General features: G+C 49.2%; 1 protein-coding gene across 2 annotated transcripts in view; it reads left to right on the forward strand.

The window, feature by feature from the left end:
• The window catches only part of NR3C1 (nuclear receptor subfamily 3 group C member 1), a 61,818-nt gene that overhangs the window by 29,100 nt on the left and 5,311 nt on the right, over positions 1-27,407 (forward strand). For both annotated transcript variants that reach the window (XM_064724626.1, XM_064724627.1), the window contains exons 3-7: positions 8,468-8,631; positions 12,434-12,550; positions 16,155-16,433; positions 19,253-19,397; positions 24,685-24,815. In XM_064724626.1, the coding sequence (XP_064580696.1) occupies positions 8,468-8,631; positions 12,434-12,550; positions 16,155-16,433; positions 19,253-19,397; positions 24,685-24,815 (836 nt within the window). The remainder of the gene's footprint in view (positions 1-8,467; positions 8,632-12,433; positions 12,551-16,154; positions 16,434-19,252; positions 19,398-24,684; positions 24,816-27,407) is intronic.

The raw sequence follows: 27,407 nt of genomic DNA on the forward strand, positions 1-27,407 counted from the left end.
GCCCTGAGCCCCCTTTCCATGGGGAAATTCCTGCTGTGCCCACCCTGAGCCTGCTCTGAGCCCCCTTTCCATGGGGAAATTCCTGCTGTGCCCACCCTGAGCCTGCCCTGGCCCAGCTTCAGGCCATTTCCTCTCCTGTCCGTGTTCCCTGGGAGCAGATGCCAAATCTCACCTGGCTGTCCCCTCCTGTCAGGAGTTGTGCAGAGCCAGAAGATCCCCTCTGAGCCTTCTTTTAACCTTTTCTCTTTAGACTAAGACATTTCTTGGGATGGACTGAAAATTTAAAAAGAAATCTAATTCTACTCAGACTTTTGCATTTTATTGTAAACTGCACTATTTTTCAGTTGTCCTGGTCCTGGCTCGCCTCAGTCTGTGAGCACAGAGCGTCTCCCTGTGCCTGCAGGTTTGAGATGATCCACAGGCTGTAAATACAGGTCGATCAAATGGCTATTTTGTCATCCAGCAAAGCTTAAACAATTGGTATGGCCCAGGATGATTTGATTCCATGTTTTTATGCAAAGTTTGTATTTGAGTAGAGAGGTACTGGCTTCTGTCTGTGTCTCTTTTTTTGCTGCCTCTTTATTTAGGGAAGGAAGGGTGAACAATGAAATTTGAAAAACAGTACAAAGCTTTGGAAAAGTATCCCTAAATTGATTCATATAGAAATGAATTCTACCCTTGAAGGTAAGACTTTTTGGCCGCTTTACTGGAGCACTGTAATAAATATAAAAGTTTAGAACATATAATTTAATTATCATATTCTGGCCATAAATGCTTTAGGTCTGTAGTACATTTGAAATCCCAAGAGCTCTGGCTGAGGTTGCAGCTGCAACATCAATTACCATTTATCCATTCCAAGAAAGCTTTGCCTGTGCCCTTGAAGCCTTTACGCTCTGGAGAGGCTCCAGCGGGAGCGCGGCCGCTGCTCCGGCGTCACTCCCGGTGATGCCAAGATGGGAGCGGGCGCCATTTCACAGCGCTGGCCTGGGGCTGGAGCCTGGGGAGCTGCCAGCAGCCCCTCCTGGTGCTCCTGAGACCTGCAGTGCCCTGGGAAGGGATGGGGGATGGCTGGGTGCGGGCTGGAGCTGCGGTGCCCTGGGCAGGGTGGGTGCCCTGGGCAGGGTGGGTACCCTGGGCAGGATGGGTGCCCTGGGCAGGATGGGTGCCCTGGGCAAGATGGGTGCCCTGGGCAGGTGGGTGCTCCTCAGGGATTGGGGATGGCTGGGTGTGGGCTGGAGCTGTGGTGCCCTGGGCAGGATGGGCACTCCTCAGGGATTGGGGATGGCTGGGTGCAGGCTGGAGCTGCAGTGCCCTGGGCAGGGTGGGTGCCCTGGAGCTGCCAGCCTTTCCTGGTGCTCCCAGGGAGCTGCAGTGCCCTGGGCAGGGTGGGTGCCCTGGGCAGGATGGGTGCCCTGGGCAGGGTGAGTACCCTGGGCAGGATGGGTGCCCTGGGCAGGTGGGTGCTCCTCAGGGATTGGGGATGGCTGAGTGCAGGCTGGAGCTGCGGTGCCCTGGGCAGGTGGGTGCCCTGGAGCTGCCAGCCTTTCCTGGTTCTCCCAGGGAGCTGCAGTGCCCTGGGCAGGGTGGGTGCCCTGGGCAGGATGGGTGCCCTGGGCCGGTGGGTGCTCCTCAGGGATTGGGGATGGCTGGGTGTGGGCTGGAGCTGCGGTGCCCTGGGCAGGGTGGGTGCCCTGGGCAGGGTGGGTGCCCTGGGCAGGATGGGTGCCCTGGGCAGGTGGGTGCTCCTCAGGGATTGGGGATGGCTGGGTGCGGGCTGGAGCTGCGGTGCCCTGGGCAGGGTGGGTGCCCTGGAGCTGCCAGCCTTTCCTGGTGCTCCCAGGGAGCTGCAGTGCCCTGGGCAGGATGGGCACTCCTCAGGGATTGGGGATGGCTGGGTGTGGGCTGGAGCTGTGGTGCCCTGGGCAGGGTGGTGCCCTGGGCAGGATGGGTGCCCTGGGCAGGTGGGTGCTCCTCAGGGATTGGGGATGGCTGGGTGTGGGCTGGAGCTGTGGTGCCCTGGGCAGGGTGGGTGCCCTGGGCAGGTGGGCGCTCCTCAGGGATTGGGGATGCCATGGTGCAGGCAGGACACACCGCTGGCCTTGCAGAGCCCTGGCTGCCAGGGCAGCTTTGCTCCGTGTGTTGTGTTGGCAATCTGCAGATTCCTGCCCTGCTTCCGTGCTGCTGGCATTTGCCAGCGCTGTTTGTCTGACTGTGCAAACCCACAGATCCTGCAGCCAGCTTTGGTTGTGTGAAGGGATGGTAAAAGGTGTGTTCTGCAGGTGGGGATGATCCCGAGACGTTGCTGCTTGAGGGATCTCTCATATTTTACATTTTTCTGTTAGAACCGTGGCGTCCCCTAGCAGCATTTACTGTGGCGGGGTCAGGAGCAGGGACAGCCCCTCTCCCTCACACCAGGAGCTGCTGTGCCATGAGTTTGTGGCTCTGGCAGTGAAGGAAATTCAGCAGTGCCACATCCCTCCCGGTGCCATTATCTTGGCCGTGTCACAGACGTGCTGCACGGAACGAGACCGTTAGCTCAGCATCTGATTTCCTGGCTTATCAGGGGTTTTTTAATACAGTGTTTATCTGGGTGTGTGATAAAGGAAACTGTGTTAATCGTCCTGGTTCTCAGAGCAGCTGGAAACCAGAATGCTGGGGGCTTTTGTGTACAGGCTTTGGTTAAATACTCCAGAGTAGATTTTTCATTTGTTTCGGCACCACTGAGGACATGCTTGTTGTCAAGACCTGCACTCCTACCAAAGCCATCCAGATCTCCATTTTAAACAGAAAATAGGAAAGAGAGCTGAAGAATGGGTGGGTCTGTAAGGAAGCTGTGTGGAGGGAGGATTTGTGGCTTTATGGGCAGTCAGCACCCCAGGACACCTTGGCCTGGGCTCTGTCCCCGTGGCCGTCTGTGCCTCTGCAGTGGCTCTGTGCCCCCTCTGTGGCACCCGGCCAGCCAGGGCTGGCTCTGTGTCTGCAGAGCTCGGGCCTGGGAGGAAAAACTGGGCTCTTACCAATTTTCAGTCTCTTCAGAATGAAGTGAAAACATTTCAAGAGACAGAAGAAGCCAATGGTTCAGGTTCTCAGCAAAATGCCTTTCTGGAATTATTTCCAATTGGCAAACACACTTCTGTTTTAATAGTCATGACAAGTCTAGTGTCAACAGTCCTGGATTGAAATTTCTTCCTGCTTGAACTCAAAACTACTTCCCTGCCTAAGAGGATATAAAAATAATTAATAGTTTCTCTAGTTAATGAAGAAATAAATAAACAATTCAAAAAATGTAATCAGGCAGTGTCCACAGCCTAGTGTTTACATTGTTCTCATTGCTGGAAGATAAGGAGGAGACCCAGATGGCAATGACATTGAAAATGGTTTCTTTACTCTTAGTTTGGTGATACCGCTTACACCAATAAGTAACTTGCTTTTAGGAATCCATTCCCAGTGGTTGGTTCAGTTGAGCTGCAGAGCCAGGGTGTGTGTTGGGCCGTGTTTTGGTGTCTGGGGGTGTGAGCAGTGAGCTCCTGTTTGACAGAATGTGGTGCAGGCTGGCTGTCGCTTTCACACACTGGTGAAAATGGGCGCAGGCTGTAGGCTGGAGATGGTAATTTGTGTTCCTGGAGGTGTTCCCCTGCCATTGTCCCACTAGAGTTGTCTTCCATAGGGTCAGAGAAGCGTGAGATGGTTTGGGTTGGGAGGGATCTTGAGGATCAACCCGTCCCACCCCTGTGTGTCTGTGTGTCCATGTGTCCACGTCCGTGTGTCCCGGGGTGTCTATGTCCGTGTCCCCCTGTCTGTGTGTCCGTGTGTCCATGTCCGTGTCTCCCTGTCCATGTGTCCGTGTGTCCCGTCTGTGTGTCCCTGTCCGTGTCCCCCGTCCATGTGTCTGTGTGTCCGTGTCCGTGTGTCCTTGTCATGTCTGTGTATCCCTGTCCATGTGTCCCTGTCTGTGTGTCTGTGTGTCCCTGTCCATGTCCCCCTGTCTGTGTGTCCGTGTGTCCCTGTCCATGTCCCCGTCTGTGTGTCCGTGTGTCCCTGTCCATGTCCCCCTGTCTGTGTGTCCATGTGTCCCTGTCCATGTCCCTGTCTGTGTGTCCGTGTGTCCCGCTGCCCGGGCTGTGTGTGTCCATCCCCCCCAGGACAGGAGCTCTCCCCGGCCGTTGCCACGCCCGCCTGCTGCAGGTGACCCTTGAGCCGGGGTTGAAGTCCCTGGTGAATGATTAACCCTGGAATGGCTTTAATTAAACACCTCGATTTCTGCACAGCTCGTTACTGGGGCGCCATCTTCGTTAAGCCTTTCCATTTTCCTGCTGCATTAAAATTTCCTATTTCGCCCCCTTCATTAAGGTCTCCCATTTTGCCCCCATATGTTCCATTGAGTGGAAATGATAAACACATCTATGCAAATAAATAAAATCAGATTGTATATGAATAGTTTCTGATATATACATGGGAATGTACTAAGTTTAGTGCCCCATACCAATGCCATGCCTCCCAAAATGAAATTTAATCTAAGTTTTTACAGATTTGGAACGGTGAAAATTGGGAGGTTTTTTCCTCTCTCGTCTATGCTGCTTGATTTTTTCTTTTATCTAGATAGGACTTGTAGTTTATTAGGGTTTGTTGAGTTGAAAGTAGTTGTTTCTGTAAATACTGAAAGGTGTTCCATTATTATATTATCTCAGGGTGTAATTTCCCAGCCTTACCTCTTCCTTAGGAAGCGGTCATTTGCCTTTTGCTGTGTATAGCTGTGTAGGTGAGGGATTTATACTGAATGTGGCTCCTATAATTGTATAGGTGATTTATACTGAATGTGGCTGCTATAACTGTATAGGTGAGGGATTTACACTGAATGTGGCTGCTGTACCTGTACAGGTGAGGGATTTACACTGAATGTGGCTGCTATACCTGTACAGGTGAGGGATTTGCACAGAATGTGGCTGCTGTGAGTGTACAGGTGAGGGATTTACACTGAATGTGGCTCCTATACCTGTACAGTGAGGGATTTGCACAGAATGTGGCTGCTATACCTGTACAGGTGAGGGATTTGCACAGAATGTGGCTGCTGTGAGTGTACAGGTGAGGGATTTACACTGAATGTGGCTGCTATACCTGTACAGGTGAGGGATTTGCACAGAATGTGGCTGCTATACCTGTACAGGTGAGGGATTTACACTGAATGTGGCTGCTATACCTGCACAGGTGAGGGATTTACACTGAATGTGGCTCCTGTACCTGCACAGGTGAGGGATTTGCACTGGATGTGGCTCGTGCAGAGCCCTGCAGTCCCTCTGGTGCTGTTCACCAGCAGGGCTGGCTGGCAGCTCTCCACACGGTCAGTAAATATTGCCCTTATCTGATACAGCCAGGCTGGGAAGATATGCCTGCAGCCCGGATTAGATTGCTGGCTACTGCTGTATTAATCAATGTAATCATTTATTTTTAGTTTTAGAAGTCATATCATCTGTTTTCTTTCTCATATTACATTTTCTGTGGGGCTGGTACAGAAAATGAGCCCTGTTTAAAAATTAAAGGTGGCTGAAAAGTTTCAGTGGAATATGTTTGGCACTGTCATGGTTTCCCTGACAGCTGATGAATGTTTCCTTAAAAATGCTTTTGTCAGAAGTGTGAGAGGTATAAAGAGTTTTATTTTTGTATCTAAATTAGCTGTCTTCAAAACTATACATAGAAAGATGTTTCCATCTTTTTAATAATTTTAATGAAGCGAAGTTCTCAAGTGCTGTATTCCTTATTTAAACTCATAGCTCCTAGCCTGTACTTCAGTGTTTAATCTGAGATATTTATTATTAGAAAAGGAGCTATTTGGCCTAAACTTTTAGAGAAAATAAGGCAGTGACTGCTGCTTGTAGAAGTGGTATTGCTTGGTTTTGAGGGAAGTGTTGGGGTTTTTATGTGGGGTTTTTTTTGCATATGACAGTCTAAAAGTAGAGAAACAAATTTCTTTTTCCAAACGTATCAGTAAGCTGGGGAGAGAAGAAAAAAAAAAAGAAAGAAGAAAGTAATATGTGCATCACATGAAAGGAAGCAAAGCTTTGAGGTCAGAATTGCTTGTCTGATGGTCAGACAGGAAAGCTGTGAGAGAGCAGAGAACCAAGGGTGGCTCTCAAGCCCGAGGTTCTCCCTTTGTGTCTGGGCTCCTCCTGGGATCCCCTGGAGCAGCAGAGCTGGCCAGAGCCAGCAGAGCAGGAGCAGAGGTGGATCCTCAGCTGCCATCCCAGGGTGTGTGAGCTCCTGCAGCCCCACGAGCTGCAGCTCTGTGCTCAGAACTGGTGCGTGGAGCTGGTGGGACTGGCTTGGCTTTCATGCTGCCGTGGCTCCAGTGCTGCAGGGTGCATTGTGCAGCCAGAGGGGTTTATCGGAGCTCTTTGAAAGAAGATGCATTAATGGGAAGAGCCAGGAAAGCCGTGCCATGGGTGATGAGCAGGATGCAGTCCCTCGGTGAGCCCTCTCCAGCTGACAGACACGGTGTGGGGGCTGGCAGCCTCGTGGCAGAGCCACGCAGGAGAAGTGTTGAGCATTCCAGAGATGCTTCTGAGCGCAGAGCAGCGATGTGACAGATTTGAGTTCTTTTCCAAGTTCTGGAGAGAAGCATTCTTCCCTTTGGGAAAAGAGGGGCCTTTTGCTTCCCTTTTTCCTCAGGTTTGACTCATTCTCCTCCATTCCTGCTGCCAGCCTTTGCTGCTGAGGGCTCTGCACCACCCTTGTTCTGCTCTTGCTCTGCTCTCCCCTTCCCACTGCTCTTGCAGCACCTTGAAGCTGTTGCTGTGCTCCTGTCTGGTGTTTTCTCTTCTGCTCAGCCTCTCTGCTTCTCTGCTCTCCCCAGCTCACACTCTGCTTTTAGGGGCTCTGCACATCCTTAGGTCTTTGCCTGCCTGTGCTGTCTCATTTTTTCCCCCTAACACAAGTAATTTTCACTTCTCTCTGCCTTCTGGTTCCATTTCTGTCAAAGTGAGAACTTCATTGACACATTTATTGTGGTTTGACTTTGATCCCTCTGTGTTTGAGTGGGAGGATCCTGCTCCTTGTCTCTTGATTGCCTCAATCCATCCCTGTAGGAAAGGACAAGCACAATGGCAATGTCCTTTGGACCCCTGGATGGGCCATTTCTGGGGATGGGACATGTGGACCAATGCAAAAGCAGAGCTCCCAGGTGTTGGAATGTCTTCATTTGGGATGGAATTTTAGGGTTTGCGTGAGCGTGTTGGAGCTGTGGTTTTTTTTAAATGTGTGACCAAATCTAGTCAGACTTCCTTGAGGAGGGGAAGAGGAATTTTCCATGCAAAAGCCATCCCACATACAAATGCTAAACCCACATCAGGGAACGTGGATGGTCTGGAGAGTTTCCAAGGCGAGGCACCAAAACCTTAAATAAAAGTGTCATTTTTCTAGCTTCATCTGGAGAGCGCCTGGAACCCCGGTGAACAGGATTTTCTGTGAAAATCAGTTTCAAGTGAAGCAGGCAGTATAGAAATCATGTTTTAGGCGTTTCAGACGTAGTTGGGAATCACAGAATGGCTGGGATTGGAGATCATCCAGTCCAACCTCCTGCCCAGGCAGGGTCACCCTGAGCAGGGGACACAGGAGCGTGCCTGGCTGGGTTTGGGATGTGCCAGAGAGGGACGTTCCCTGAACTCCTGGTGTTCCAGCGCCTGCCACCTCCATGCAAGGAAGTTCTTCCTCGTGTGGAGTGGATGAACACAACAGCTGGGCCTTTCCAGGGCTGTGGGGCAGTGCCTGGATGGTCTGTAGGAGCAGGGTTGGTCTGTAGGAGTGCCACGCAGCTCTCTTCAGAGCAGAGAAGATAAGGCACCATGAGAGCAGCCCCTGAGCCCTGGCCCAGCACTGCTGGGTCAGCCCTGAGGATTAGGAGCAGCTCCAAGGTGATTAGGATGGATTGTTTGTTGTTCAAAGAGGGATTTGGGTTTTTTCCTTAACAAACCAATCCTTCATTTGTAGCTGGGCTGGGTGTTTACATCCAGATCCTGAAACGAGGGATATTTCTCACTCTACTCCTGAGCTGCTGGGGTGAAACCATCACTTGTTACTGTGAATATTTGTTGCTATATGGCCCAATTTGTACAGCTCCTTGCATAACAGCATCCCAGTGGAGCAGCCGGTGGTGCTGCTGGGAGGGAGCCCTTGTGCAGACTGCAGGGAATGTGGCAGTAATGGAAACAATATGGAGTAAGAGCGTGTTTAAAGAGTCAATTTTAAAGGCTGGGATAATTGTGCAAGAAACTTGGCTTCAGAAACGTGTAAGGGAAGGAATCTTGATGCAGCCAAATAGGCCGTGAAAAATCCATACAGCTTTTCTGGGGTTTTACAGAAGTCCTTGTTTAACTGTTTCTGGTGCTCTCCGTGTGCAGAGCTGCCCCACCAAGCTGTTCCTGGCAGCTGTGCTCGCCTCCATCCCAATTAAAGGAGTTTCTCTGCTTTGTTTCAGCCCTGGAATGAGGTCAGATGTAAGCTCTTCTCCATCCACAACCTCAGCAACCACGGGACCACCTCCCAAGCTCTGCCTGGTGTGCTCCGACGAGGCCTCGGGGTGCCACTACGGGGTCCTGACGTGTGGCAGCTGCAAAGTCTTCTTCAAAAGGGCAGTGGAAGGTAGGACCTCCCAATAAATATGAGATCCCCACAGACACCATCCATTTTCAAACCCAGCATCCATGGCTTTGCCAGAGTCCTGCTGAACAGCCCACCCATTAGATCACTGATCTTGTCATGGTAAATCACATTGATAATGGTGCATTATCCAAAGCATGGATTCCATTCACATTGGTAAAATGCTCCCATTCACTCCGTGTAAAAGAATTTATTGTTGTTTTGGCTTTTGTCTCTTTCATGTTCTTTCACTGTTGTTTTTGTTTATTTGTCCCGGTTTTATACAGATATTTGTCTGTGTGGAATAGATTCGTAAAGTTTGTGATTTTTCAATTTATGGTTAGTTGGTTTGTGTAGAAAGCTTACATGGAACTTGGTAAATGTGTTGTGTGTGAGGTTGTTGTAGTTTTCCTGTAAACAACATTGGTTGAATTGCATCCTTGTCCCTGGGTGTTACTTGCAGGGACACGGGGTACCAGGGGCGTGTGTGGGATTGGATCACTGAGATTTCTCTCCAGTTGTGATTAGAGAAAACCATTCTGGAAAACAGAGATGATGGAAAACTAATGTGAATGAGGGCTGTGTGGATTTTGGGTGCGTCAGTAGCCATTTGTGAGGGACCAGGTTGTACCTCGAGATCTGACTGTGCTTCAGTATCACGTGCAGAAAAACTGGAGCATATTCCCAGTGTTTCTGGGAAAATGGTGATTCCTCAGGTCTGAGAACATCATTCGTAGTTCTGGCCCTCAGGGTTTCCTGTCTTGTGCCTGCCTCGTGCAGCCCTCTCTGAAGCAGGCTCTTTCTGCTGACATTTGTGCAGCTGGGGTCACTGGAGGAGAGGGAAGGCTCTCTGACAAAGACAGCCACCATTCAGCCCTCAGCAGCAGCGCTTCCCCCAGTTCTGGCTCACAGGTGCCCTGGGGAGCTCCATGGAAGGGACAGCAAAGTCAAGTTCATGTGGTGGTTTCTGCTGGTCACAAAGGGCTGTTGGCTCTGTGGCAGCTGAGGTATAACAAGGCAGCATGAGCTCAAGTGCAAGGCAAATCATCATCTGTACCTTTGATTAAAACATGGTCACCAGAGATCCCTCAGAAGACAGTTTGTAAGGCAGCGCGACGCGTGCCATAGCCATGGGTTTGCCTGTTCTCAAGCTTAAATAAATCACAAAAGTATTGATACAGGAAGGAATCACCCCAGTGATTCCTTTTGGGTTTGACACACAATAAATCAGCTGTCTTGGTATTAAAAATGTAAGCAGGCTTGTGGCAATAGTTCCTCAAGGCTCACCTCTGCCTGCATTTTGACTGTGCCACAAATTATCCCACTTCTCACAGAATCCCAGAACCATTAAGGTTGCAAAAGACCTCCGGGTTTATCAAGTGGAGCCTTTGATGGATCACCACCGAGTCAGCTGGGCCACAGCACCAAGGGCTGAGCACCCTAAACCCTTCCATTCCATGACATGGATGTTTGCAGTACTGTTCCAGGATCCGTTAGTCCTAGTCCTCACTTTAAGGAACAAATAATTTGGTTTTGTCTTTTATAGGCATTTTTCTTATTAGGAACACATGTAAAAAGAATTTGTTTCTGCAATATCCTTTTTATTAGTGGCTGCCAGGCACCTGTTAGTGCTCAGATCAAGCTGACTCTGCACACTCATTATCCGGCCTTCAGCCAAAGCCCTTTTTTCCACCTTTGCCTCCAGGCCTGTGTACTGGGACAGAAATAGTCACAGAAACTGGAAGTGTCAGTGTCTAGAAGTCAGTATAAAGTGCATTTTTTCAGCAAAGAGTAGAACCAGAGGAGAAGAGGCAGGGTGAAGGTGGGACAGCAGCTGTTGATTTATGTGCAGTTCTTCAGGCACACAGGTCTTTCTCCAGGAGCCCAGGCTGGCCAGAGACAGCTTTTTGTAGTTCTGATTGTGGTGTTTCAGAGCCCAGAGCCCCCGTGGCTGAGTTTGTCCAGCCCCAGCCCTGCTCAGCTCCCAGCCCTTCACCCAGTGTGCCAACCTGGATCCTCCCAGCTCCTCACACCTCCCTCCTGCTCTGCTCCAGATCAGCCTCCTCGTCAGCACTTTCCACTCCATCTTCCAGAGTCCTTTGTCTGCAATTCCCAACCTTTTTTAGGCTGCTGTACTCAAATGGGCCCAGAGCTGTTGGTGCCACAGTGCGTCAGAGCCCTGGTGCCAGCGGGGCTGTGGGCAGCATGGGCATGGGATTGGGATTGGAATTGGGGATGGGGATGGGGATGGGATTGGCCAGCCTCTGAAAAATGCCCCTTTGTGCCCCAGATCCCCCTGGAAACTCCTGCCTTGGCTCACTCCAGGTTTTATTTGTGGAGTGCCTGGATTTGAGCAGCAGAGAGAGCTGGAGCACATTCCACAGCCCTGGGCAGGAGGAGGATGTGGAGCACCAACTTCCCTTCATTCTCCCCCAGAATGGTCATGGGACAAGAGGCTTTGGTGTAACATAACACAAAGAAATCGTGTAGCATGGTCCTAGGAAAGGCAAGAATAGGTGAGCAGTAAATACAAGAAACCAAGCACTTGTGGAGAGGAAGCTCTTTGTTGGGAATAGAATGGAGCAGCTCAGGAGCAGCCTCACCTGAGTGCCTGTGTTGATGTGTGGAACTGTGGTCTCACCAGACAGGAGGGACAGGGAGCTGCTGTTGTCTCTGCTGCTCTGCAGTGCTGGCACTGGGGCATCAGTTCATGTTCCGTGTGTGTTTCTGTGTGTTAGGATGCTAATGGCAACAGAATGGTGAGTGGAGGATCTGTTGTCTGCATTAATCAAACACAAAGCTGGCACAAGGGTCAGGAAGGCTCCTCTTCCCTGAGTGGAAGAGGTGGGGCAGTCATTCAGAAAAACATTCCTTGGAATATCAGCTTGAGACGCTTCACAGGAGAAGTTTGGCCAAAGCCATAGGAATGAACTCTGCATGCCCATAATTTTCACAGCTGACTTGTAAGAAATTCCTTCTCCAAGCTGTTTTCCTGTGAGAAAACTCTTGGACTCTGTTGTTAATAATTCAGTGTTTGGAAAATCTGTTTGTTTCTCACAATGTTGTACTGTCAGTACTTTGCAATACAGAGTAAAAGCCCAGGCTGCAGCTTTCTGCCCTCTGGAAAAACATGCTCCTTGACCCCTGTCTGGGAGAAGGATCTATTCTTTGGTAATACCTTTCCCTAAATAAGTTGCATTCAGACATTCATTCACTCACATAAGTCATATAATTAAGAATAGATACTTCTGTTGCCCTTTTCTAAGCAGCTAAGCAATACAGTTATTTTAATTTATGTACTTCAACTTGTCGTGTTTTCAGGGCCAGTTTTGCTCTGAATCTATGAATCCATAAAAATGTCAGAGAGTTTGGTTTGCCCAGGTCAGGCTGTAAGTTCCAGGAAGGTTTCACGACTGTCCAGCTGATGAAGCTGTGTCTGTGCTCTGTAGAAACGTTTACAAGTGTTTTCTCAGACTGTGTTTGTGCACATTGTTTACGTCTCTTGTCAAACTATTTAGAGAAATGGGAAACCTGCTGGAGAAGGCGGCTTTGGTAAATGCAAGGGGAAATAGTTTTAAAAATAGAAGTTGCCTGGTGTTAACAAAGAGAAAATAATGTTGTTACCTAAATGTGTTGACTTTGGGATCTAAACATGAGCAATGGCTTTGGATATGTGAAATCAGTGGGTACTGATGTTTTTTCAAGGCAAGCAGTGCAGCAAGGCAGGGTTTGCTGTGCTCCTTGCTGTCACTGGGGCAGGGTGTGTGCGTGGGAGCTGATGTCTGTCTGTCTGTGTTCGTGGCAGGGCAGCACAACTACCTGTGTGCCGGCAGGAACGACTGCATCATCGACAAGATCCGCAGGAAGAACTGCCCCGCGTGCCGCTACCGCAAGTGTCTGCAGGCGGGCATGAACCTGGAAGGTAACACCCCTGCCTGCCGGGCTGCTGCTGGGAAATGCTGGGGAAACTCTGGGGAAACTCTGGGGAGCTGCTGGGGGCAGTTTCAGTCCGTGCAGCATTCTCTGGGCAGTGTACGGAGACCCAGCAGGGCTTGTGCTGCCCCTTCTCCTGTCTGTGCTCACCTGCTGGCCCTGTGTGTCCAGCACAAATAAGGCATGCACACAAACAGGGGCTGTTCTCCATCCCTCTCAGCACCTACGTCTCGTGGCTTTTTCATGCAATGTGGGACAGCAGAACTCCAGGAGAGCACCTGGAGGGAGGGGTGACACCTGAGGGAGGGTGTGCTGGCTGAGTGACCTGGCTCTGAGACCATGGACGGGGATTACATCTTCCAGCTTAGGAAAGTTGAAATACTTCTGTTCATGCTGTGGATGCTTCTTAAATATCTGACAAAATCTCTCTGGAAAGTGTTGGTTAAACATTTTAACATACCACCACATCATTGTTCTCTGCTGAGTCCTGAATGACTCCTGAGAATCTGAAGGCCACATCAACCAGAGATTTAGCAGCACTTGTAAAATGGCATAAAGCACTTTTATTAGTGTCAGCTTCATTTTATGTTTGCTATTTTTCCCTGAGCAGCAGAGATTAACGCAGCACTTTACTGGTGCAGTTATCCTGGTGGTGCGTGTGTGATCAGAATTGTCAGATAAAATAAAAATGTCAAAGCTGTATTTGTCAGCTCCAAGGATGAACAGAATTTCATTTCAGTCAGTGCTAACATCCTTGGTGAGGTGTAAGTGATAAGTTAAAGAGATCAGTGAAGCACAGACTGGTGCCTGTGGTGGCACATCCTTGCCTCCCTCAGGAGGACACTGCACCACTTCTGCTGGCTGGGGAGAGGGAAACTTTTATGGCTGAGAGGGAAAAGGAGTCTTGAAACTCAGGAGCACAAAATGGAAGAACCCAGAGTAGTGTGAAAGAGTGGAAAACACCCTGAAAACAAGGATTTTTGGGACAGATCTGAACAGATGGAGAAGTGGTCATGCAGAAAAGCAAACTGGGAGGCAGCATGAAGTGCAGAAGAGACTAAAATCCAGTTTATCTCGCCTATTTTAGGGTCACAGTTTAGGAATGACTGATGTTCAAAAGAGAATTAAATTTGCATGTTTTTTAGACAGTAATTTCTTTTCGAAAAGTCCCCAGCTGCATCCCCAGTGCATGAACAATGGTTGTAGCAAACCAGTGAATGTCAGAAGAGACCCCAATGTCCAGCCCATCAGTCCTCGGGCCCCTTGCACTCTCCTGGCTTCCTGCTGGACTTCTTCCAGCAGCCTGCCCTGGTTTGGGTTCCTCTCAGTTTCTGGTGCCTGCAGTGGATATCACTGTTAGGTATAGAGGAGAAAATGAATTTATATTTAAATTAATTAATTAATTCATTCTATCATGCAGTATTTTAATCGACCCATTAAAAGTGGCTCTTTCTAGTCACTTGATAATTTTCTATTAGTGTTTTTTATAATAAAATCATTAAGGTTGGAAAAGACCTCAGGTCCATCAGTCATCCTTTTGGCCCTGCATATCATCCTTTTCTGGAACTTTCTTTTTTCTATTGCATGTTTTTTGGGGCGTAGGGGACTGGAAAAACATCAGACTGTCAGGCTGCAGGTACCAGAGATTTACAGAGCACAAAGATGATATTTTGTACTCCAGCCTTTATTTCCTTGAGTTCTCATTTCCGCTCCCACCGTTAATTGGTGTTCCTTGGCACCCTCTCCCTTTGTGATGTGCTGGAAGAAAAGATTTATTGTTAAGTTTTATGCCTGTAAAAAAACGGTCTCATAATTTTTTTGGCTTTTCATGCTGCATTTTACAGTTAAACTTGGCAATTAATTAGTTTTTTCTGCAGTCTTGGCTTGGAATTTATTTCAGTTTTTTGAGGAATTTTTATTTTTTTCCAGTTCTTTGCCCTGCAGCGGGCTGGTTCTGGCTGCCCGTGGCCCTGGGGTGGTGGCAGGTCCCTCGCCCACCTGGCTCAGGTGCTGGGGCCATCTGCCCCCAGGCAGGGAGGAGGAAGCCTCTGCAGGAGCCTGGGGCTTGGGGGGGTTTGTTTGTTTTGAACAGAAAATCTTGGATGCTTTTCTCTCCATGCTGAGTTTATCCATGGGGGTTATCTCCTGTAAGGTGCCCTAAGGAGCTGGCTTGAAATTAGTGGTCTTCTTATTATTGAAAATTAATTGCGAAGAAATACATTATCTCAGCCTTCTTTTTCTTTTTTCTTTTTTTTTTTTCTTTTTGTGAGGTACAGCTATATATCTAAGTCAGGACTGGTAACAGCCTGATAAAAATTCTTGCATAATAGTTTGTCTTATCAGATCTGTTTATTTTGATTATAATTTTATCAGGCTTTCTGGGCTGGAAATACTCCATCCAGGTGTCTGCAGGAAGCTGAAGGCATGTGCTTCTAAATTTAAGTCAAAGCAGTTCATTTGCTCTTCAGAACACGGATAAAGGGGCAGAAAAAAGCCAGAATATGAAAGGATTTTGAAGCAGCCATTTCAAAATTGAGACGAGAATAACAAGAAGCTCTTTGCTCCAAGGAAACAACTCTTGCTATTCCCTCATGGCAGGCTTGGCACATGTGGCCAGTCTACAAAACTTTGGGAAAATGCAGTTTGTGCAAGGTCTGTGGAGGATTCCTTGTCGTTGGCAGTTGGGTTCTGGAGGCTCTGCTGCAGCCAGAGGTGGGAGCAGCTCCAGGAGGGGGATCTGGGGCTGCCTTGGTGCCGTTTGGGGGTTCTGAACAGCTCAGGAGGGACTTGGAATGCACACCCACGTTACCTGATGCTTTTGTGGGCTGCAGATCTATCTCGGGAGTTGCAGAGCAGAAATGATGATGAGCTGAGGCACCCAGGGCAGGGGCTGGGCTGGTTTGGGCTCTGTTAAACAGCGAGTGCCTTCCGTGTGGCCGCCTGCATCCAGCAGAGCCAGAGCCAAGCAGGAGACTCCATTAGGGACAAGATGCTAATAAAATTGTTGCTCCAACTTTTTGTAGTTTACAGTTAACATCTCTGTGTGATGTTTTATTTATTTGGCGAATGAGTTTTATGGTTTAATTACGCAGCAGTGATTTATATGCAAGAGAGCTGGCAAGAGAAAAAGCTCCTCCTGCCCAGCATTTTAGAAAAAAAAACATTTTCCCTGGCTCAAAAGATCCAGTAACTTCTTACCCATTAAATATTTTTTTTTCCTTTCTTTTGCCTAGTTTCTAAGTTTGCTATTTAAAGGAACTTTCAAAGTGTGCAGTCCTGCAGATATTTCCAGTGGTGGCATTGAGCCTTGTATTTTAGGGTCAGCCTTGCATGTTAAGGTCAGCCTCGTAAGGTACCTGTAGGCATAACTGGACATTTTGAGGCATTGGCATAAATGTGACTTTTGTTAAAATGTAAGGTATTATTTTCCCTGGGAGTTTGCTTGGAACGAGTGTGAAATTCCTGACTCTGCAAAGCGATGCCGTGCGGGTTCTGCTGCCAGCTGTGTGGGGAGGAGAGCAGCGTCTCCTCTGCCGTGTTTATCTCTGCGTGGCCGTTTCCAGCCCTCACCTGTGCCTTGCCTCCCTTTGCAGCCCGCAAGACCAAGAAGAAGATCAAGGGGCTGCAGCAGGGCGGCGCGGCGGGCGCGCGCGAGGCCCCGGAGGCGGCCGGCAGCAAGAGCATCGTGCCCGCCTCGCTGCCCCAGCTCACGCCCACCCTGGTGTCCCTGCTCGAGGTCATCGAGCCCGAGGTGCTCTACTCAGGCTACGACAGCTCCCTGCCCGACTCCAGCTGGAGGATCCTCTCCACGCTCAACATGCTGGGCGGCCGCCAGGTGGTCGCTGCGGTCAAGTGGGCGAAGGCGATCCCAGGTGAGGCACAGGGAGTGAGTGCTGCCTGCTCAGCCTAAACCTGCCTTCCTGGCTTCCTGTCCAACCTAAACCTGCCTTCCTGGCTTCCTGTCCAACCTAAACCTGCCTTCCTGGGCTTCCTCTCCAACCTAAACCTGCCTTCCTGGCTTCCTGTCCAACCTAAACCTGCCTTCCTGGCCTCCTGTCCAGCCTAAACCTGCCTTCCTGGCTCCTGTCCAGCCTAAACCCGCCTTCCTGGCCTCCTGTTCAACCTAAACCTGCCTTCCTGGCTTCCTCTCCAACCTGAACTGCCTTCTGGCTTCCTCTCCAACCTAAACCTGCTTTCCTGGCTTCCTGTCCAGCCTAAACCTGCCTTCCTGGGCTTCCTCTCCAACCTAAACCTGCCTTCCTGGCTTCCTGTCCAACCTAAACCTGCCTTCCTGCCCTCAAAGATGTGCACGTGAACTGTTGGTAGTATCGGGGCTTCTTCACAGCTCAGGTGCTTCCGGAGCAGAAAAGCGGAAAAAATTGCAGATGCAAACATTTATTTACCACAAATTAGGTTAATTTATTTGAACACCTTAAATATTGAAATTCTTATTTAAATGGATATTTGTTGTAAAAGTGTTACAGAGAACTATTTGTATTAGCTCTGTCTCCACCTCAGATTAACAGAATGGCAGAATGCTTTGGGTTGGAAGGACCTTAAAGCTCACCCAGTGCCATGGCAGGGACACCTTTCCCTGTCCCAGGCTGCTCCAAGCCTGTCCAGCCTGGCCTTGGGCACTGCCAGGGATCCAGGGGCAGCCACAGCTGCTCTGGGCACTAAATTATGTCTTGAATACTTTTAGCTATGAGGTTCTCTTGACTTCTGCAGCCCAACATCACTGTGCTGGCTCATTGGCTCTGCGTTCATGGGTGGGTCTTTCCTGACTCCCCATCCCTGTCCAGCTCCAGGGTGGAAGTCAAGGTGTTATTTTCTCTCCAGCTGTGCTCAAACTGAGTCCTACCTGGGCAAAGAGGGAGTTTTGCTGCTGTTCTAGCTCCCACCTAAAGATGCAGTGACACACAGAAGTGATGTCAGATCTCAGCCTTGGATATGGCACGTGGCATGTGTCTTGGAGAGGCCAGGGCCAAAGGGAGCTGAAGGTGTTTGTTCCTACAGAACAAAGCCCAGTGTTTATCTCCCTCTCCCCCTGTCAGTGCTCTTCACTACCTGTTCTCAAAATCCCTGGCAAAAACACCTCCATGACGCATAGGTTGCCCAAAAATAACATCACAGAACAGGTCTGCCAAAAAGAAAAGAAAAAAGCCTGATAATGAGATTTATGAGTCATAACTGTGTCTCTTTGAGCAGGGGAAATAAATTAACAGTGGGAAAGAAAGGCTGGAAAGCTCAAATACATCTGTGTCCAGCAGAGATGTGAGTGGAGAGTTGTGTGGGGTCTGGTGGACAAGGTGGGGCAGGTTGGGCTCAGTGATCCTGGGGGGCTTCTCCAGCCTCAGTGATTGTGGCATTCTGTGTCAGGGCTGTTTGCACGGGGCACTTGTGCTGAATTAGCTCAGTCTGCTCCAGGAGAGGCTCACATGCACACACTTCCTTCTGGGACAGGTTTTTGGGAGACCATCTGGTATTCCCAGGTCCAGATTTAGATTCCATTTTATAAAACACTTCTCTGTTCATCATCTCTGCTGAGCAGAGATGTTTGTAATTAGCCAAGCCCTTCAGGTTAGGGCTTATGCTCTCAATGAAAATGCCAATCTTCTCTTTAATAGCTACATTAATAGCAACTATTCTTATCATTTTTATCTCTTTTCTTTTGTTTGCTGAGGTGGTTCCTCGTGAGTGTTTAATTTGTATATCCTGCTCCCGTTGTAGCCCATCAGCCATGCTGACAGCACGCCAGCATTCCTTGCCAAACCCTTTAGCTGGGATTTCAAAATAACCTTTTCCTGGGGAGGGTTTGAGCACACATTTCAAGGTTTGACCCAGAAAGACTGGAGTCACTTTGAATCCCTTTCTTTGTAATGTGGAGGCAGAAGCTGGTCATTGCTGGTGGCTCCAGAGCCAGGGGCTGTGTTTGGACCCACCAAGTTAGTTCCACGTTCATCCACTGGCTCTGTCTGTTGGCACAGCTTCAGGAAGCAGCTCTTCAGATGTTATGAGCTCTTTAGATGTCAGATGCTTAATAAAAATAGATAAAATCAACTTGTATTCAGGCTCTAATAATGGCTCCGTATGGCGCGATGGTTTCTTGGTAAGTGTAGGCTGGATCTGATATGAGCTGGTGCTGCAGATCCAAGGCTGGTGGCATTTTCAGACTCTTTGAGGAACCAGTTGCCAGGTTTTACTCATTTCCTCCCTCTTCAGTTGGCTCTGTTCATGCTACATGTGAGATTAGAAGCAGTTCATGCTGGTAACTAGTGCAGTGCTTATTTTGTAGGTTCAGTGTACAATCGTTGTTGAATAAGAACAACATTTGATATTAAATCATTTATTGTCTAGCAGGCTGCTCTTGTGAAAAGGAGCTAACCCTGTTATTTTTGGAAGGCAGCCCAGTGAATTACAGTGTGTGTGAACTATAATTGTTGCCTTTGTGATGTATCTGACTGACCATCAGCTCCAGATAACCACACACATATCTACTGTGATTTTTTCTAATATTACATCTCTTTTACTCCCTGCAGTACCTGTGCACTGATAACACAGTTAACTGATAGCAGCAGTTGTGCTGCTCACAACCCTGCTCCTTTTCCAAGCCATGCAACTTTTTTGTCCTTTGTTGCCTTTTTGCAGCTGACACCCTGATCCCCCCTCCGTTTGTATTTGTATTGCCCAGGTTTCCGAAATTTGCACCTGGATGACCAAATGACCCTTCTGCAGTACTCCTGGATGTTCCTGATGGCTTTTGCTCTGGGCTGGAGATCCTACAAGCAGTCCAATGGCAACCTGCTGTGCTTTGCTCCAGACCTGATCATTAACGAGTGAGTGGGAGCTGGGTGTGCTGGGCTGGGTGGGGGCTGCTCGGTGCTCACAGACACCCCCAGCACCTCTCCTTCCCCCTGGTGTGCTCCAGCAGCTCGCTCTGCATTTCCCACTAAGTCAAACGGAAGGTAATTGTGATATTAAGTGTATTTATATCCAGAAGTTTTTGTGGGAGGTGTTTGTGCTTTAACGTTCCATATTGTGACTGTTCCTGCACCATTCACTAGAATCATTCATTTTATCAGAGCCAACACAGTCACAGCTAAAAATATGCCTGGGGTGGAGAGAAAAGTTTGGCAAATTGCATAATGTTCTGTCTGTTTAGTGTATCAAAGTGGCAATATGGCCCTTGGAGTTTGCCAGAGTGAAACATTTCTGTCTGGTCTGATGGAATTAGGGCTCAAAAGACAAGGTTAAAGATGGAACAACCTGCCTGATTTATATTTTCTTGTTGAACTGTGTTGTCGACTTTCAAGCAAAGCTGAATTTGGTGGAATGTTTGAACATATATTTTCTTGCACCACACATCGTTTTCCTTGTGCTTTTCCAGGCTTGTGTTGTGCAGTAATTGTGTGCTGTGGAAGAGGGGAAGAGGGAATTTGAGATTGTTGAGGTGGTTGGATCTTATTCGTGTGTCTCTTTTCTGGTTTTGATATGGAAGCAGTACTTTTAGCCTGCTTTGGCACAGATTAATATTTTTGATCCTATTTCACTTCAAAATCCCAAATATTTTCTGTGTTTTAAAAAAATATAATAATTGTTACATTTTCTGTAGAATCAGCGATTTATACTTCATGTTTATTTATTCCCTTGCTTTTTCATTGTAAATATTTATCCAGGCTTTTATAAACTGTAATCATTGCCTCATAATAATATTTTTTTTAAAAAAGCTGAGGAGGAGATGGCAGGTGAGGGCCCATCTGTGTCCTTGTGTTTATTAAAGTGCTAAGAATGTGTCCCTGGAGTGGAATAGTCTCTATATGGTGGAATTGAAATAATTGATGTTGTCACTAAGTGCAATAACATGTAATTTGCTGTAAGCCAGAGGTCTCCTGCTGTTTTATCAGTGGGTCAGAACCACAGAGCTTCACTGCTAGGTGTTGGAACTCTTGGAAACCCCCAGAAACGAAAGGGTGATTCTGTTCCAGCAAACAGCAATTCCCAGATTCCTTCCAGCTACAGTTTGGTGAATCGTAGACCAGAGTGACATTTGTTTTCAATAAAACACTGAGCTGCCTGAGAGCGCTGCAGCTCCTTCCAGAGAGCTACAGGTTCTCCATAAAACTCTCTGGTCGTAACTTTTTATGTCCCATCCCTCAATAAAACAGAGCCACCTCGGGTGGAACCTGACAGACACCAAGGAGACCTCGTGGGCAGGCAGACAGAATTAAATCCCTTGGGTTGGGTTTGTGCCCACGTGGGGAGCTGAGCTGAGGGCTGGGGACGCTGCCGTGGCTGCAGAGAGGGGCAGCTGCTCCTGCCTAATTCCCTTGGGCTTTTACAGGGGTTTAGAAACCATTTATTCTGTTCCTGGGCTTTCAGGACTTACCCTCTTGTTCGGTGGAGTTCAGTGTCTTCAGCTTCACAAAGGGAAACTCCAGGACTTGATGGTTCAGTTGGACATAACTGCACTCATTGATTGATTTCTGTATGGGATTAATTAGACTTTCTTTAGCCTCATGTATCTGCTTAGCATCAGTCCTTCATGCATTACCCTGGTGCCCTGTCCAGGGTGTTCCTGTGTATTTACTGCTACTTACATGGAGCAGCAACATCCAGTAGCTCAGAGTCTGTGGTAGGAAAGAGGATTAAATTCTCTTCTTATGTTTTAAACTGGCATATTAGTCATTTGCTCAGTCTTCTCCTAAAAATTTAATATTTATTGAATATTCCACTTTTATGTCTGTACTCCTATAATTTATTTATTTTTTATGGAGGTATGTCTATACTAGCTGGCAATTTTATATATGCTATACGTGTTTTTATACACATACACATGAAACTTGATTCAAGCTGTTGAAAAGTTTGGCAGCTGAATAAATCTTAGGCTTTAGGCCATTATTTAGTACTTGGAAAGGGTTTAAACCTGTGATTTTGCAGTATTGTATAACTGTTTCCCCAGTTTGTGATTGAAAACATGCCCTGCTGGAGCTGGCACTGCTTCTGTCTCAGCTTTCGTCCTCTGGGTATGTCACAGGGTGCCCAAAATTACAGTGAGCACAGTGGCAGAGCACAGCGGTGTTCTTCGAGTAGCAGATGCCATTTAATTGCTGTCCAGCTGGAGACACAAGTTCCTGGAAGTCCTGGGCCCCAGGATTTGTCTCTGGGGCCGTGCTCGTCACTGCAGCTCCTTGCTGGGGGAGCGAGGTCACGCGTTTGTGCTGCTGCTCTCGTGTGCCACGCAGGGTGGCTGTGCTGCTGCCCGGGAGCAGCAGAACAACAAGTGAGGTCACTTTTGTAAGCAGTGCTTTGGCAGTTCCCTTTTTTCCCCGAAGATTTTTCCCCAGCATTCTTTTGTAACTCCTTCTGTGGAGTCGGTGCCATCTGGTTTTCAGAACAGCAGCATCTTGTTTGCTGGGCTTTGGTGCTGTGCAGTTTTGCTGAGGAAACTCAGAGCAGTGCAAAATCCCTGCCGTGCTTCCCTTGCCCACGTGCCCACTGCTGTGCCCACTGCTGTGCCCATTGCTGTGTCCATTGCAGTGTACATTGTTGTGTCCATTGCTGTGCCCATCCCCATGCCCACTGCTGTGCCCATTGCTGTGCCCATCCCTGTCCCCACTGCTGTGCCCATCCCTCTGCCCACTGCTATGTCCATTGCTGTGTCCATCCCCTGTACATTCCCTGTGTCCATTTCTGTGTCCATCCCCGTGTCCATCCCTCTCTGTACATCCCCATGTCCATCCCCATGTCCATCCCTCTGCCCATCCCTGTGCCTATTCCTGTGCCATTACTGTGCCCATTGCTTTGTCCATCCCTGTGTCCATCCCCTTGTCCATCCCCATGTCCATCCCTCTGTACATCCCCGTGTCCATTCCCCTGTGTCCATCCCTCTGTCCATCCCCATGTCCATCCCTGTGCCCATCCCCATTCCCCATTCTGCCAGGCCTGGGCTGGGCACAGGGGTGGGCATTGAGGGTGCAAGGGGGGTTCAGCTGTAGCAGCGTGCTCAGTGGTGGTGCCCAGGGAAGGGAGATGGGTGCTGTCCTCCCCAGCTCTGTGCCTGCTCCATGAGCTGAGTGCAGCACCCTGGGAAGGGTTCCCTGCTCGGGGTGGGACCTGTGGGGCTGGTGAGTGCCCTGGGCAGGGAGGGCAGCTGGCATCTGAGCAGGCAGAGCCCTGGGCCCTGCCCTTGTCCCAAGTGTGTCCCCAGGACAGCTCCCCGTGCCAGCTGAGATCATCTGATGTGCCCTGGCCAGGATGGGGCTGGCTGGGAGCTGTTCCCAGAGCTGTGCCAGCGCTGGGACCTGGGACAGGCTGGTGAATCACCTCCTTGTGCTCTGTCAGTGGGCACGGGGCAGAGCCTGGCTGGGCACAGGGGCCGTGGCTGTTCCCGTGCTCTGGGAGCTGCAGCTTGTGCAGCCTTGGCCCTGCCCAAAGCTCTGTGCCTTCCTCTGCATCCCCAGCCTCCTGCTTGGGCCTGCATTCCCAGCAGGCAGAAACAAACAACAGGCTGACCCCTTTCATAATGTTTATTTTAACCTTCTGCCCAGAAGTGGACACAGTTTTACATGAGGAAAGCTGCTGAGCCCTGGCAGAGAATGGGTTTAAATTACTCAATGTGAAGTGTGTGAGATGCCCTTTGGTACAGCCCCGCGGGGCCAGGGCAGCGTTTGCCACCCGGCCAAGTGTGGCTTTGTGCCAGGTGCCCTGAGAAACGCCCAGAGCCCAGCAGGGCCTGGCTCCTGTGTCCTGCAGCATCCCTCGTGTGCTCTGCTGCTCCTTGGAGCCCGAGCTGGGGCCGGGGTGTCCGGGCTGCCCTCAGTGCCCACAGCTGCAGCTGCAGGGTGGGCCAGTGCCACACGTGGCCCAGCTCCGTGGGGAAGGGATTGTCCAACAGCTGCATGTGGAAATGCTGGGGTTTTACCCTACTGCTTCATCTGCTTTAATGCAGTTTCAGTAGTTTGTGTTTCTGTCTTTCCAAAGCCATCAGCATCCCCCTGGGTTTCGCACCTTGAGAATGGGCAAACCCTGTTCTCACTCAGGAGATTGTGAGGGAACATTGTATAATCCTCCCGAAGGTCTGAGGGAGAGAGAATAGAAGAGTGATCAGCTTTGGAGGAATTGTTTCATAACCAAATCTTACTCGTAACTCCCACAGGGATCCCATTTTGGCTCTGTGTAGATTATAATGCTGTATAGGTGACACCAAGGAAAGGTAACAAAAAATGAGGTGCTGGCATCACTGCAGAGAGATTGTGTACTCATTGCATGGAGTTATTTTGCTTTTCTTTTTCTCTATGAAAGAAAGCCCATGGAAAATCATAAATCTGTCTTACACTGTTCAGAATTAGTCTGTTCTTCATTTCCCACTCAAAACTAATTCTGCAATATTCACAGTAACCAGCGGTAAGAGCACAGATAAGCAAGATTGTTGTGTCAGATGAGGTATTAGATAAAAGCAGTTCCTGTCTTGATGCAAGGCTTCATTGAAATAGGAAAACAAAATACAAAAACATAATGTTTGTTATTCTGATTCCAAGATTTGCCTTTGCTTGTCAACATGATTTTCCATTTATGGTTAGAAACAAGTTTATTACAGTACAGAGATAATGAAGTTTAATTGCAGTGCTGGTCATTGCTTCAGGAACACAGATGGGCACAAGTATAAAGTCACTTTGAAAATGGAGGAGTTACAGGAAGATACTCCTAAATACATAAACATGCATTAAATTAGGTGCACATTTCAAAGGCATTGAAAGAATTAGAGAAATCCCAGCTCCAGTGTGGCACTCCATCGTGTTTCCCTGGGAACGTGAGAGGGGAGCTCGGACTGAGCTTGATTTCTGTGCCCCGTTGGTGCTGGGGCTGCTGCGAGCAGAGCTTGCTGCTGGGTCCCTGGTGCACACAGGCTCCCTTTGTGAGGCCCTGGGTGTCACAGGGCTCCTCCTGCCCTCAGGCCAGCGCTGCTCTGTGCCACCAGGGCAGCCACCTCAGGGACACCCTGGGAACGGAGCCGCCTTGCTGTGCCCTGGCTCACGTACTGCTCCTTATGTGCAGCATGGAAAACCAGAGCAGAGCGTGCAGGTAGCCAGACATTGCCCTGACTGCTGTGCTTTTATTCCTCAGGCAGAGGATGAATCTCCCATGTATGTATGAACAATGCAAACACATGCTCATGGTGGCCCGAGAGCTGTCCCGCCTGCAAGTCTCCTACGAGGAGTATCTCTGCATGAAGACCTTGCTTCTCCTCTCTACAAGTAGGTGAACAGCTCAATACCAAGCTTTTTGCTTCTGCACAAGTATGTGGTGGGTTTGCAGTAGGTATTGTGAGATAGATTTGTACAGTATGCTACATGCTGGTTTTATCTTTAGGTAGGGTGTGCTGGAGTTGAACAAGTCACAGCTTAGTAAGTTCTATCTGTACTGCATGGAAGTTCAAAGGGCAGTGGCAAAAATAGTGCTTTTAGAATATACAGAAATAAACTAACCTAATATATCTGATTATGTGTAAATACTTTTCACAGTGCTGTTTTTCCCCTCTGTTGATATCAGTGGTAGCCAGTGACTTTGTTCTCCCCTGCCCCGTGGGGCTGCAGCTCCCTGAGGGTCTGAGCTCAGCCCAGGCTCAGTGAAATCCAGGGACTCACAGGGCAAGGAGAGAGAGAAAGAGAGAGTGTGAGTGGGTGTGAGTGTGCTGGGGTGGGTGTGAGTGTGTGTGTGAGTTTGTGTGAGAGAGAGTGTGTGTGTGAGTGTGCTGGGGTGGCTGTGAGCCGGGCACCCCGCTCCAGCACAGCCTCTGTGTCCTGGGAAATCCCATCCCATCCCATCCCACACTCCAGGATCCCCAGGGAGCTGCTCAGGCAGGGGCTGACGTGTTCCTGCCCCTGCCTGGCACGAGGGCTTTGCTTCAGAGCAGTGACAGAGGTGCCAACAGGTTTGAAAGGCAGCAGCAGAGCAAGTGAAGATTTGTCAACAGACCTTGGTACTTGTGCATCATCCTCATCAGCTGCCTTGGCTTGAAATGTGATGAAAAGTAAATATTGTTAAGTTTATTACACTGAAGGTGTAAGCATTCCTTATCTTTAATGTTTCCAGTGAATAATAGCATTGATTCTCATACAAAAGGAGAATTTGTTCACCTTGGGTTTTTTCTGGGTAGGAGCAGGAGGGCTGGGAGCCCCAGCACTGCTCCCATGTCAGGGCAGGGTGGTGGCTGTGGCAGTGTGAGGGTGCCATGGCCAGTTCCCCAGTGCCCCACCAGCCTGGCAGTGCCCAGCCCTGCCTCGCTGCCAAGCCCAGAACTGCACAAGGGCTCTTTTCAGAGGAGACTTTGAGCCTCTCATGGCCGTGGGCTTTGTAGGAACTTAAAACTTCCCTGAAACTGCAGATTTCAAACAGTTCCTGTTTGATTCTGAAATCTCTCCCAAAAATTCCTCAAGTGTTTCGGGTGTGGTGTAGGCCAGCTTTCCTCCCAGGAGCTGGAAATTTCCACAGAGAAATTTCCATGGCAGGAGTGGTGAGGAGGCAGCACTGGCAGGGCTGAGCCCCTCCAGCAGCAGGGATGGGCACGGCTGGCACTGCCCAGAGGCCTCTGCTCTCCATTTCCAGTGGGAGACAATTTATCTTCATTGTGCCAAGCACATACATTGTGTGAGTGGTACATCAGGGAGCTTCTGCAATTGAATAGCTGAGATTTCTATAGCTCTTTAATCCACAACTTGACAATCTGAATTTGTTTATTGTGTTTCTGTGTTAAGTTTTCCAAGAGAAGAGAAGAGGAGGAGGAGTAAAACAGGAATCCCACACAGGTCTAGACTTGTAGCTCACGCACAGACGTAGCTCAGAGACCTTTTCCACGTGAAATATTGAAACAGTTGACAGGTTTCATCTCCTGTGTAGGCAAGACAGACAAGAGACTTCATTCCAGAATCGCTCAGATGCTGACAGTGCAGGGCAGGTTGGGTTTCCTAAGGAAGGCAATGTGCTCTCTGTCCTGCTCTCCTGTTTTTGGTCACATTTGTCTCAGCTCTTTCTCTTCTCTTTCACTCCCCTGAGGTGATCAGAGGCCTCAGGGGAAGCACCTTGAGGACCCCTGGAGTCCCCGTGCTCCATCAGTGCAGGCTGGCCTGTGAAGGACCATCCCCACAGGAGGAGATAGGCACGGGGATTCAGCTGGGTTTGAGTGCCCAGGCTCTGATTTCTGTCCCAGCTCCTCGCCTGCCCAGCCCTGCCCCAAACAAACTCTGTCCATGCCCAGTTTCCCGTGGCTGGTGCAGGGTTTGTTGTCCACTCTGTCGCTGCCTTGCCTCGTTACTTGATCCATGTCAGGAGGCTCGGGACCAGATGATCTTTCAACATCCTTTCCAAGCCAAGCCATCCTGTGATCCTGCCCTTGCTCTTCCCTGGGCACACAGAATTTTTAAGGAACCTTCCTAATATCACATTTCTGCAGGGCTGGAGAGCACAGGAGCTCCAGCCCTGGTCCTTCTCCATCAGGGGCTTCCAGGGCTGGGTGTTGTTGCCTCCATGGTCCAGTTCCCCTCCTGCTGTTTTTGGTGGATTACCTTTGGAGGTTGTTTTTTATTTTGCAGCAGGCCTGTGCTTTGTGTTCAGCTGGCTGCTGTCCCACCCTGCTCTCTCCTTGTCTCTCTGCTGTCATTTCAGTCAGCCCAAGTCCTTTTCCTTTTGCTCATTTTTATAGAATCAGAATGGTTTGGGTTGGAAGGTACCTTAAAGCTCATCTTATTCCATCCTGGCCTTAAAACTTCCAAGGATCCAGGAGCAGCCACAGCTTCTCTGTGCCAGGGCCTGCCCACCCTCACAGGGAAGAATTCCCTATTTTACCCTAA

The sequence above is a fragment of the Zonotrichia leucophrys genome, chromosome 13 (assembly GCF_028769735.1).
Source record: "Zonotrichia leucophrys gambelii isolate GWCS_2022_RI chromosome 13, RI_Zleu_2.0, whole genome shotgun sequence".
NCBI lineage: Eukaryota > Metazoa > Chordata > Aves > Passeriformes > Passerellidae > Zonotrichia > Zonotrichia leucophrys.